The sequence below is a fragment of the Agelaius tricolor genome, unplaced genomic scaffold (assembly GCF_023055355.1).
Source record: "Agelaius tricolor isolate 1412-34295 unplaced genomic scaffold, bAgeTri1.0.p SCAF_10, whole genome shotgun sequence".
Classification (NCBI taxonomy): domain Eukaryota; kingdom Metazoa; phylum Chordata; class Aves; order Passeriformes; family Icteridae; genus Agelaius; species Agelaius tricolor.
The window spans coordinates 14,691,989-14,704,715 of record NW_027269270.1 but is presented as its reverse complement, the minus strand read 5'-3'; the positions used below and the strand labels follow the sequence as shown (position 1 = coordinate 14,704,715).

General features: G+C 44.4%; 2 protein-coding genes across 5 annotated transcripts in view; both read right to left on the bottom strand.

The window, feature by feature from the left end:
• Nucleotides 1-2,008, bottom strand: part of ATF2 (activating transcription factor 2) — a 48,764-nt gene extending 46,756 nt beyond the window's left edge. For 2 of the 4 annotated variants that reach the window (XM_071434860.1, XM_071434863.1), the window contains exon 1: nucleotides 1,909-2,008. The gene's annotated coding sequence lies outside the window, so the exon portion shown is untranslated. Of the gene's footprint in view, nucleotides 1-1,388; nucleotides 1,501-1,639; nucleotides 1,780-1,908 lie in introns of those variants that run through there. The other 2 variants (XM_071434861.1, XM_071434862.1) reach the window with 2 other exon arrangements.
• Nucleotides 2,009-5,764: 3,756 nt separating this feature from the next.
• ATP5MC3 (ATP synthase membrane subunit c locus 3) lies at nucleotides 5,765-9,078 on the bottom strand. Its single transcript, XM_071434864.1, has 5 exons — nucleotides 8,928-9,078; nucleotides 8,769-8,846; nucleotides 7,710-7,787; nucleotides 7,166-7,359; nucleotides 5,765-6,003 (listed from the first exon to the last, which is right to left on the bottom strand). The coding sequence occupies exons 1-5, from the start codon at nucleotides 9,045-9,047 to the stop codon at nucleotides 5,889-5,891; spliced, it is 585 nt and encodes a 194-aa protein (XP_071290965.1). The 5' UTR covers nucleotides 9,048-9,078; the 3' UTR covers nucleotides 5,765-5,888.
• Between the last annotated feature and the right edge of the window lie 3,649 nt (nucleotides 9,079-12,727).

Genomic DNA, 12,727 nt, shown 5'->3' with positions numbered 1-12,727 from the left:
ACTAGGCCCATTCAAAATTTAATGAAACAAGAATGAAAATAATACCACAGTTCATGCTGTTCAACATGGTCACAAAAGGAAAGCAGCATGAAAAGCAAGATTAATAAAAGTATATATAATGAAATTTAAGATCTGAAAGTACCTTATATTAGATACTGCATAGTCTAGAAGTTTCTGGAAAAAGACCTACCAAAAATATTCATGTCTCTAGAATTCAAATCAGGGTAAAATATCAACTACATTGTAAAGAAGATCAAAAGCTCAACTACTTGATTAAGCATTAGAATACAATGTCAGTATTGAAACATAAAATCCCAATGGATTTTTTAAAGAGCTGCTTCACTCATGTACACATTAAGGTCTCATTATTTGACAATTCTTTTGAGGCATTATATAACAACCAGTCCCTGACAAAATTATTGTTTAGTTTTTTAACAAGACAGCTTGACAATTTTGATTCTAGATTGCATAATTATAAACACTTCAGAGTTAATTCAAGTGAATTCAACTGGACTACAGTTTGTCCCTCTGAAATGAAGTCCATTAACAGGCAGCAACCTGTTTCAGTGGATGGCTGAAGAAATTCCACCTGAACATCTGAGAAGACCAGAACCACAAGGACTGCTCTGATCCTATCAGCTCGTGCTGAATTTAGTATCTAACCAGACCTAGCAGTCTTATGACCCAAACTTCAGAACATTTGTTTTTATTACCTCTTACCCGGCTTTATGCTGAGCAGTAAGTGCGGATGTGACATTCACTGCCATCAGTAGAATACGTCAAACAGAAAACAAAACCACTGTCTTAAAATGTGGCAAATAAAATACATTTCAGCCATGTTTGTGGTCGCTGTTTGGAAAGTAGGGGATGATTCAGAATGTTCAGATTATTCAAATTTGTCATTTCAGCACAAGTAAACAGGTGACAGTATCACTGCTGGAAGATAAACACCTCTGAGAGAAAGCAACAGGACAAAAAGTAAGTGAGGTACATAGAGTGCAAGAATGGGGCACATAAACACACTAATGGATCTCCCTCCAAAAACAGGGATGCTGGAGAATGAGTAAGACTGCAGAAGCAACATGGCAGCACACATTTCCCCTAACTCTAAACATGACGTTACATCTTGACATAAAACATTTGTGTTTAAACACCGTGCAGCTATCGCTAATTGAGGGTCTGTGACATGTTTTTTCAAGTGAAAGCTTCAGAGACCTTTTATTTGACAACTCGAGAGACATTACGCACAATAACAGGCAAAGTCAACGAGGCAACTGCTCCAGGAGGTTCAGCTCCGTGGCCAGACACCAGGCAGGCCAACACCTGGTGCCGAGGAGCTGTCCTTACCCCCCGCCCGGCATCCCCCACACCCGCACCCTTCTCCGCACCGGTACGGAGCAAGTTCTCCTTCAGAGCCGAAGATGGACGCAGCTGGCGGCCTCCCCGGAGCAGAGGCGAGGCGGAAAGGCGAGGCCCGGCTGCCCTCTCCTCCCGCCCTCCACGCCGCGGGCCGGGCCCGGGGCGGCTGCCGGCGATGCCCCCGCGGGGCACCGCTCCCGGACGCGCCGTAGTCCCCTCACTCACCCACCCACCCACCCGCCTCGCCGCCCCGCGTCCCGGGCCGCCCGCCAGGCCCTACCTCCGGGCGGGTACCGGTGTCCGCGGCGCCGGCCGGGCCGCCCCGCCCCGCTCTAGGGGCGGCGGGAGCCGCAGGCCGCGCTGGGGGAGGGGGCTGCCGCGGAGAGGAGCGGCGGCGCCATGTTACTGCCTCCCGGGCATCCCCCGCCCACTGCCGCGCCGCGCCGCTCCCGCCCCGCCGCCCCCGCCCGCCCGGCGCCGCCGCAGCGCGGAGGGAGGAGGAGCCGCCGCGCCGGGCCGAGCCGGGCCGGGCCGTGTTTACAAACTCACCCGCAACGCCGCCGGACCGCACATTAAAGGCCGGGTCCCCCGCGGGCTTCCGTCACCTCTCGCGAGAGCCGCGCTGACACCTCCGCGGGGCGGGGCGGTCACGCGGCGCGGGGGCGGGGCCGGTCCCCGGTCCCCACAGCGACCCCGGCCGGGCCCAGACATGGCAGGCCTAGCCATGGCCGAGCCGGCCTCGGCCGCACTCGGCACGGCGGGCACTGCTCCCGTGGTGGGGCGGGATTGGTGCGGCCGTGGCCGAGGGGAGCTCAGCATGAGGTGCCCGTCCTCTGCGGTGGGATGTGCGGGAGGGCCGGCAGCTGAGGACAGCAGGCAGCACGTAGTGAGTAAAGCACTGCAAGGCCTCGCTCAGCGGCAAGTCTTGATGCGCCTGTCACATCCAACTTTTGGAATTATCAGCGCTCCAAAGCCCTGGACTGGCGAGATTCCCCATCTCTCAACACACCCGCTCTCAGGGCAGGAGCGAGGTGTGTGCCTGAAGCCATGGGTGTGCTAAACACTCACCTTGGTTAATGTATTAAAAATGCCGCAGCACTGCAGAATAATGGCAAACGAATCACACATGGAGCTTTAATTCTGTGCATGTGCAGAATTTGATCTTGTTCTGAGACTGATCTGAGAGTGCAAGGCTGTATCAATAAAGTACTTCTAAAAAAAGTAGTATCAGTTCCAGTAAAATACATTTTGGCTGAGTTTCTCCGAACTTGCACAAGACAGTATGGTATGTTTCATTTCTCATGTATGGTTTTGGTGGGCACTGTACAGCCCTTCTGCAAAGTTCTTTAAGATATGGCAGGATAGAAAGCAATGCATTAAAGTACACCGTTTACTTAGAGGTGGAATTATTCTTTAAAGTAGCATATTGCAAGAACTCAATTGTACATGCAGAAGAGAGGAACAGAGGTCTTTCTTCAGAGAGCAACTGAAACCTGTATTGGAAAAAACTCTTTTTTGATGGTTTACCTTCACCATTACATAGCAGCAGCAGTCCTAAGCCTGGACTAAAAAACTGAACTACAGGTTCCTTTCTTCAGTGTGAAATTGATGCAAAAATCAAAGACGAGGAAAGCAGGAGAATGGAAAAAGCCAGCAGCAGGATGTTCAATTTTACCTGCAGCATGGGATGAATCACTTTTACCTGCAGCAGTAACTTAAGAGCATAATTGGTAACTTTAATGTTTCCTTCATTTTCCGTTAGAATAACATGGATATTTCAGAGGTTTAGCTGGCTTCATCTTCAACAATGAAACATGAACAGTCATTCTTTCAATCTGGAGAACCTACAAGACAAATTTTCATGAGCTGACCATCTGAGTTCAGCATGGTCCATGTCAGAAGAAACTGAAAAAGGTTTTGGCAAAGTAAAGCCTACAGTAACACGTCATGAAACTTAAGTTTGGTTTCTCTGACCTACAGGAAGATTACTTGATGGAAGCTCTTACAGGAAGATCAAGAGACCTTAGTTTTGCTGCCCTATTAAGGCAAAGAGACCGGGTTGGGGTTTTTTTGTAAGCAAAAAAGTCTTTTACACATATTATAATTGTTACTTCTCTGAGCATTTTAGGAAAAGTGAGGGTACTCCCTGTCAGACCACTCAAATTGACCAACTGAGCTCTGCTGGGAAGGGATTCCATGTGCCCTGTAATAGTTCACCTGTCAGTATCTGCCCATCACTCACTAACTCTAAGCCCCTTATTGTCCATAAGGAGGATAATCCTCTGTGTGAAGGTATGTTGCCTTGTTTTGAAAGTCCCTGATTAATCTCTATCTGTAGAACCCAGATCTGATTCTGTCACCACTGGTCTAACTAAACAGCCACTCTGCCTGAGTTTGGCCTATGCTCACCAGTCTAAGAGCAAGTTAAAAGGCAAAAGGCTTGGGGAGATGCTACTACTAAAACAACCTTCACGTCCACATTTAGGATGACCCAAGTTGTCCACTGTCTTTCAGGCAAGGCTGATCACAAGAAAAAAGGTTCATGTTGAAAGGGTGGTAAAAGATGGGCTGTAAATCCAAACCTCATTATTCAAACCTGATTCAAATAACTCACAGTGACTCAGATGGCTTTCTTAGTGAAGTTACAGAGCAGTAATTCAACCAGGTCTTCTATCTCCACCAAAAACCATTAAAACTCAGCAGAAACATTTTATATGCAAACAAATTCCTAAGTTGAATTAACAGAGTTGGAGTTGGACTTGACCAAGAAGATCTGAAGATGCTTGTTTGGCCAAATCCCAGTGATACCTGAAGCTTGAATAAGCTATTCACTGGACTGTCCATGATTTTAGAGAATGCAGATTACCACCTCAGATGCCTCTAGAGATCCCTGCTGTACTGAAAGAAGAGAAAAAAGTTCACCACCTACCAGGACACCAATACAAAGATGAAATTTAGAGACTAGAATATCTTTCAGCCAGGACAAATGCACTGTCAGCTTTGCAAATCATTCACTTCCAAGAATGGGTAATAGCAGGTCCCTAAAATCAGCACTGCATGAGCATAGACCACATGGAAGATACCTGCAATGTGCTTCACCTCCTACCCCCTCTCACTCCTCAAAACTCCACTTCCTGATCTACTCATGTAAGACACTACTAATATTGTTCTGAAGATACTAATTTGCTTCATATTCTACACTTCAGAAATTCACATATATAAAAGAACATTCTCTGAATTAGAGAATACTATTTTCTACTAAGAACATGTGGGGGAAGTTGTTTCTTGTGCTAGGTTCTAGAATTTTGCTACAATCTACAATTCTACAATCATTTAGGTTGTGAAACACCTTTAAGGAAAGGTGTTTTAGACCTTGAAGATCATTAAGTCCAGCTGTTAACACTGCAAAGTCCACCATAAACCAAAGAGGATTAAAGTCCACTAAACCATATCTCTTTGAATACCCACTTGGTACTTTTAAATTCAGATTAAAACAGAATCTTAGCCACATCTTACACTTATCTGAGCTATTAATCATTTCTCCATTTCCTCCAATAAAAATTCCTATATTTAATTCAGTAATTACTTAGGAGCAAGATAACAAAACATTTAACAAGCTTGGCTTACATTCTTACAAAGTTCAGTTTTTTTTTGTTATATGACCAGAATATTTAGTGTTCTGGATAAGGTTTGAGATGCTATCAAGCCCCCCACCAGGTAAGTATAGTAGCACACAGTGCTTTCCTCCAAGTATGGATGACACCATAAATCCATTTAGACTGCTACAAGGGAAGCAAAGGTAGATACTGCAGCTAATTTTTTAAACCAAAATGCTTTAATCCTAATGCTCTTCAAAGAATGTGTGAGATAATGCAAGGCTGACTACAAAATTGGAAAGCTGGAAGCTCTCTTTTCAAATTAGGTGATGCCAAAAATGCAGTAACGAATTAAAATATAATGTCCATGAATCACAACTAAATGCCTTGGACCATACTAAAGTGGTTGCTTATTTAGCTCAATGGGGACACTGTTCAGATCCAAGTGGAAAACCTACCATGGTAATCAAAATATCTGGTGTACTTGAAAACTGATACGAAGTGTCCTATCACCTTCATGGATTTCTGTTTGGCTCCTTCTATCAAGAGGTGCCAGAATGTGCATGTCAGCTAGCTTAAGAAAAAACAAAAACACAAGTGAAGGAACAAGGCCAACACTACAGCCTTGCACACTTAATCTCTGCATCCTTTGGTCTTTTACATATATACCACATTGATTATAATAAATAAAATGTTGGACTGGAAGAGTGCTATGCAATGTCATTATCAGGAGCAATCTGTGGAGACTGAATTACAGAATGTCGTCTTCCATATACCCTAGTGAGAAAGACAAAAATGAAGGCAACAAGTTGACAGTTGTTATCTTTAATGAAATGACTTTGGAAATAGCATTAATTTCCATGACACCAACATTTTGGGAGTCCCATAAAATGCAGTTACATTCCAATGCCAATGTTACAGGCAGATCTCCATTCACATGGCAAATAGGATCAAGAAAGCAACCATCAGACAGAAGAGACCCATAGCTTCAGACAGGGCGAATCCCAGGATAGCATATGAGAACAGCTGCTGCTTCAGAGAAGGATTTCTAAAAGAAAGAGAAGGTGTAAGTCCTTTTTATCCTTACAATTAAGATGTTTTTCATGCAGTTTAACCTCATAGTTCCTTGCTACAGATTCTGAAATGGGAAAATTCAATAAATCCAAGCAATTTTTTGGAAGGATTGCACTGAAGACAAATTAGTTGGCAATTAAGACTAGACTCAGGTCTAATGTAGAAATTTATTTCACATCCGTGACATAAGAACCGTACTCCCAAGGAATTTAATGTGTATCATGTTTAACCAGCTCTCAAGGCAAATACAGGAAGTGAAACCATTTAAGAATAGGAAAAAAAAAATGGAAGCAGTTTGTTGCAAAAATGCAATATGCCTTCAAGAAGTGAGAGAAATCTCCAATATAAAACTCTGAAGCAATGTTCTACAACCGCTTATTGACATGTTCATGCCAAGTTCAAAACTTGATATATTAATTTTGTACTGAAAACACTTGTTTTTTCAAGTGGAAAGTGAGCCTTCTTGTCTTCAAAAAGGCTTAAAAATCTTTATTAAGAAGTTAAGACTTAACTGAAAAAATGAAAAAGTTGTGAAGAACATGAAACCTCTTTTATGCCTGTATCAGTTCTGCGCTTCCATGATGTCACGTGAACTACTTCTATAACATAAATGTTGTAAAATTACCTGAAAGTTCATCCCTACTACAAAATCCTCACCCTTGCCCCCTTCAGATTTCTAGAAGGAATGATAACTCATTTGCTAAAATAACTGAATATTCTGAGATGCAAAGCTGAATGTGTTAGAAAACATCCATTCCTAAACAATGATTCTGACTATGAAGACTATTTAGGACTTTTCCTAAGGACATGGGGAAAGATACAGGCTGGATTTTTATTTCAGTTCTGGAACTGAATGCTCAAACACTGGACTTCAGTGACCAAAAGACCAACCAAGTCTAATGATGCAATTTCTTTCATGGCTCTCCTCCAGGAAGAGTGTACAAAGTTCTGAATTTAACAACAGAGCCATCCTGATGAATATGGTACAGTTTCATAAGATTCTCTTCAGCCATGTGTATCAGTAACAGTAATCATTAACAGAATTTATTACAGTGCCATTATCCTTTCTACAGTTCAGCTGTCTCAAGATACATCTGCATACAATTAAATAGTTTTTAAAGAGAGAGATTGATTACCTGGCATAACCAATGATTAGACTACCGAAGACTGTTCCAATTCCAGCACCAGAACCAGCCACACCTACTGTGGCTGCACCAGCACCAATGAATTTGGCAGCAGTGTCAATGTCCCTGCTGATAGCACTAGTCTGGAATTCCCTAAGTGCTAGCTGGGAGACAGTATTTTGGGCCCCGATAACTGTTGACTTGCCCTAAGAAAACAAAACATGAAAAAACATTATATTCAGACAAAAGACCATGTGATAGTGTTATTATGCAGTTTAAAAAGTTGTATTAGATGCAATGTCTACTTATTTTTCAGAGTGATGAGACTGTTAAGTCATAAACTTCAGAATGTTACCTGTTCGACCTGAAAGTATCAACTTTAAATGTGAAAGACTTCTCAGGGGAAAGAGCAAGACAGCAACAAGTATTATTAGGTGTTTGACTTAAAGCAAGTTTCACACTATAGGTATTGAGTTAGTACAAGTGAACTCTAGGTTGAGGACATTTAGGCTCACCAGGTAATTTAGGAAGATACAGAATTTTGTTTATAAGGTACCTCTCCATTCTTGACCTCTGGCCTAGACAACACAGATGCCGAAATTGGTCTGTACAAGACTCTTGATCCAGCACGGATCTGTAAGAGGAGGAAAAAAACTATAAAAAAATGAAACATTTAATCACAGCTGTTCCATACAATAGTCTGTAAGACAGTAAGACTATTAGTTACTAAGCCATTTGTCTTCCTTGAAAGACAGCAATCTCTGAACAGCTGCATATACAATAAACGATATGGAGGCAAGCACTGCCATGCAATCTGACAGCACTGTTTTCAGAAGATATATAGTAAATAGCCACACCATTCAGTGAACATATACATGCATTATGCTGACAGAAAATGGAGCAAAACGGCAACAAAAAATCCCGACCGACCACGAAGCAGTGAAACACATTTTGAAATGAACAAATAAAAGCCATCAAAATGATTTTCCAAGTTGTTAAATGCACAGATGTAACCTAGACTTTCAAATTTAGCGAGGCACAAATGAATGAATCGTTTTTCACAAGCGGCCTGCATGTGTCCTTGGGCTCCCAGCAGCCTAAGGTCATTTCGGCTCTTGCACAAAGCTCTTCCTGCAAGAGAAACCTGGGCCTGGACCATGCAAGATGAGACCTTCTGCAGGCCAGAGAGGGCATTTTCATGCAGAACAGTCTTTTATCTCCGCAAGGGCAAAGAATTCCGGCCTTGCCCAGGACAAGCAACAGGCTGGAGTTTGACCTACAGCGAGGCACGGAGCGCAGTAGGCCCAGGAGCGGCGCTGACCTCCCCCTCCTTGGCCGCTCGTGTGCGAAGGCCCCCCCTCACCTTGGCAGCGGGCCCCGGCCGCGCCAAGGAGGCAGGAAGGAGAACGCGGCCCTGCCGCAGACTGCCCGACCCCCGCCCCCCCTCCTTCGCGCTCGGGCGGGCAGCGCTCGGTACGGGCCCGTCCCAGGGCGCTGCCGCGGGGCTCGGAGGCCCGCTCGACCCGCGATCGCCCCGCGGCCGGCACCGACCCCGCCATCGACACGGACGGGACCGGTGACGAAGCGCAGGCACCCCCCGCGCACCCCCACTCACCAGGGAGGGCGAGGTGGCGAGCTTGGCGCAGGCGAACATCTTAGCTGGCGGCGTCCCGGGGCTCAGGATCCGGCGTCTCTGCGGAGAGAGGGAGAGGGTGAGGGTGCAACGGGCGGGGGCGGCGATGGGCGCGGATGGCGGGAGTGGCGCGGCTCTCACCGCTGCGGTGCCGCGCTCGGGCCGACGGGCGGGAGGGTTGGGCCGGCTGTGCGCAGGCGCAGCGGGGCCGGGCAGCGGAAGAGGCGGAGCGCGGCCAAGGTCACTTTGTGCAGGCGCCATTGGCGGCGGCGGGGGGCGTGAGGCGCGCGCGCCGCTTGCCCGCGCAGCCGCAGTGCGCCCGCCGCGCGCGGGGGCGGTTCGGCCGTGAGGGCGGTGTCAATGTCGGTGTCCCCGGCGCTGTGTTGTCGTCGCGCCCCCTCCCCGGCGCTCGGGTCACGGCAGGGAAAGGGGGCGCGTCCGAGGACACCCGTTGTGTGCAAGAAGCCCCTGCTGTTCAATTAGTCATTTCTGCACGATGAGCAGATTCACACCCAAGCAGCGAAAGAATCCTTTTTAATCAAGATTAACCGAAATAGGATTATCTTCACTGAGCTGAGCATGTGTTCCTGAGATTCCCACTTTAATCACTTACATGTGCTTTGATGTTTTTCATTTGATAACGAGATTGTTATTTTAATAGTAATTTGCAATTGTAAGTGGTATTAGTGCCAACTAGTAAAGATGCTGAAAATTTGACGTTGTGACTGAAATATCGGGAAACATTTATCTCAGTTGTACAATTTTCGCTGGGTACAATCTGCGCCATAAAAATAAATTGTAAAATTGTGTGCTGCAAGCTGTCTCCAATGGACCAAGTAAGGGGCTGTGTGTGTATTTAGGGATGGGAACAGCCTCAGGATGGGTGCTGGACTCCTGCAAACTTACAGGACAATTGATGTTGCTGTCACTGGTTAATCCACAGGTGCAACAAAGCTGAGACATGTTCCATATCAGCAACCTGAACACCCCCCAACAAACATGATCAAGGTGCCTTCAGCTGCTGCATACCAGTGTTAACCATAATGTTACTTTTATAACCTACAACACAGAGTCTTCTGATCTGTAGGTATAGGGGAGAGAAGTCAGTTGTAGGTCCAAAGGTGAGAGGCAACAGCACAATTTGAATTTCCTGGCCTTCTGCTCCCTTCCTCAATACAGCAGCAAGCTTGGTTTGGTTCCAGTGTGCATCCAGAGTCTTAGTAACAGCAGTAAAAAGTCAGTCTGTAAAAAGGTCAGCAAAAGACGTTATAAGCCAGTGGTTTTGGTTTTTTAGTTTTTTTCCTTGTCACAGCTTACACACATTTTTTGGAAACTGAGGTGCATGGACAGATCTGACGTGTCTGCCACACAGTTCTTCCATAGACAAACACTAAGAAATAAATATCAAAAGCAAAACCCTTTAATGGTTAGGCAGAACTATTCATTCATTAACTCATTCATTCATTCATTCAAAAAAGATTCAATCCATATGCTGTTGTAGGAATAAATATTTCCATCACCACAAACAAAACCATAAAGCAAAGGTGAATGCTGCAGTGTTGGAATGACTCGGATGTGACATGCTGCTGCACAGTGACATTCAGAGCACCCCATTTCTGAAGACGGGTACTTCACCTTAGGAAGTGCAGCAGCCAGCAGGGTGTCTGCAACAAAGAAATTCACTTCCTCACAGAAGGAAGCACAGCAGTTAGAGACGTGCTTTCTCACTGGCAAACTGGAGGTCTGGACCTCCAGGCATGAAACAAATCTTCCCCCAATGCTCATGAATGGAAAAGAAAGTGAAAATTACACTCCTGTGTACACACAGCACAAAGTCACACGGACTCAAAACCGCATTAAACAGAAACCCTCTTCTTTCACAAAAGAAGTGTTCTCTTCTGTCACAATTCCCACCCCAGAATGTTTTTTAAAAGATGCATTCACAAGCTATTTGTTGTGAGCTGTGTCAAAACCACTATTAAACACTGGTTTATTGTTGCTTTTAAGGCATAACATCTGATATTGTATTGTGAACGTGACTCAGCTGTTCCTTTCAGGAGGATTTTGAAAAGCTGTTACTGATCTCTGGGGGCCAGGCTGAGTTTAATTCAAGAAGATCTTCATAAAGAAACACTTGTTAATCTCACACAGTTTCCTATCCTATGGCTGACCTGCTGGTAGGTCCCCAAGGAAGGGCATCAGTGCACTAAAGACAGTGTAATTTCTAGTTGCTCACCACATTTCTGAAAATCTTTTCGAGCAGGTTCCCAGTTTTCCAATTGTCTCTCCCTGTCAGGACCAGTTATGCACACAGGCAGTAGCCAAGGATGCCAGAGGAGATATTCTCCCCATTTTGCCCCTGGCAAGGAAGACAGAGTGCAGATGATTGAGCAGTAGTACATGGTGCCTGGAGAGCCAGTCCTCTCTTACAACTCCTGTGGCCTTACAATTCCCTGCTGCTGAGATAGGTTTGTGTCAGGGCATTAAGAATAGCAAGTGACCACTAGCTGTGGTTCCACCAGTATGGCCTTCTCCTTTCCCAGAAAGGAAAGAGAAAAGGACATCCCAAATTTTCCAAGCTTTCTAAAAAACCTCTCCTGGAACCACAAGGCTTCTCCCAGTCTTTTTGTCCTTATTTTAAGAAAAGAAACACCTGTTTCACCTCACTGCCAAGCAGCTCATTTGGTTCACTGATGTATCCATGTATCAGTCCTGCAGTGACATGGACTTTCACTTTATAACCCTGAAATGAATTGGTATCTACACATATCAGGCTCTGAATACTACTACACATGAGTATCAGCAGAATGGATGTTGCATACAAATGGCATTTTTCTGGTGACTTCTTAGAGTGCTATCAAGCCTTATATCTGTCCAGAAAGCAGGTAATAAGGCAGATGGGAACAGTACCCATAAACTGGAATGCTTGCCTGATAGATATGGGCTGGTTTTCCTCCAGGTACAGGCAAATAATGGTAGCTGCATACTGGTTCAGTTGAGCAAGTACAATCCTGTGCAATGCTAAATAAATGAGCATGTCCTGACTGCTTTGCACTGGAGGGTCTGCCAGAATTCAACATTTATTATTAATAACTTATAAAACATGAATGTCTACATCTGAATGTTCTATATTTGCTGAAGGAGAAATCTTGGCTAGTTAAGAGAAATCCCATTGTCCAAAGCCTAAATAAAATGTTCTGCTGCTAGATCGAAACCTATTCCTTCAGGTTAAATTTTATCTCCCAGCAGAGGATTATTAACTCAAAACATGTCACACACTCACACTAGTCTTTTTTTAAAATCTGTTTTGAAGAGGAGATGTATCTGGAAAACCAATATATTCCAATAACTCTTAATTGTTGGAACACCCTCAAAGGATGAAATTGGATCAAAAGCCTCCTGAGATTATCCTAATGTTGTGAAATATTTTAAAACTTAAGGTGTATTACCTCAGGGTTAGCTCTCTTGAACATCCAGATTTATGATGTACTTTGCAGGGCATTGATTGATATTGATTTACAAAGTCAGGGGTTTTCAGTGTTTTTCACAGCCTGGGCCATGTTTCAGTTCTATTTCTTTCATTCACAGCTTGAATCTTCCTATTCAGGACTCAACTGGAGCAATGGCTTGTGGAAAGAAAATATGTATAGAGCAGAATTAATACACTCCAGAGTATTTAAACCATTTTTGCTCTGGGAAGAAGGAACAAAGCCATTATTAGATGGCTCTGCTTTAAGTAGAAATTCTCTTGGTATCACTCTCTTAATACCTGTTTACCTTACTGTTTTTGAGTAGTTGGCCAATTTTGATATAAGTAATGTTTTAATTGCAGAGTTGGCTGGATCATAAGAGGTTCTTCATGGGAATGCAGATGATAAAGTTTTTTCTCTAAATTCTAAACTTCCTTACAAGGAAAAGGGAGAAACTGTCTCTTCAGTGAT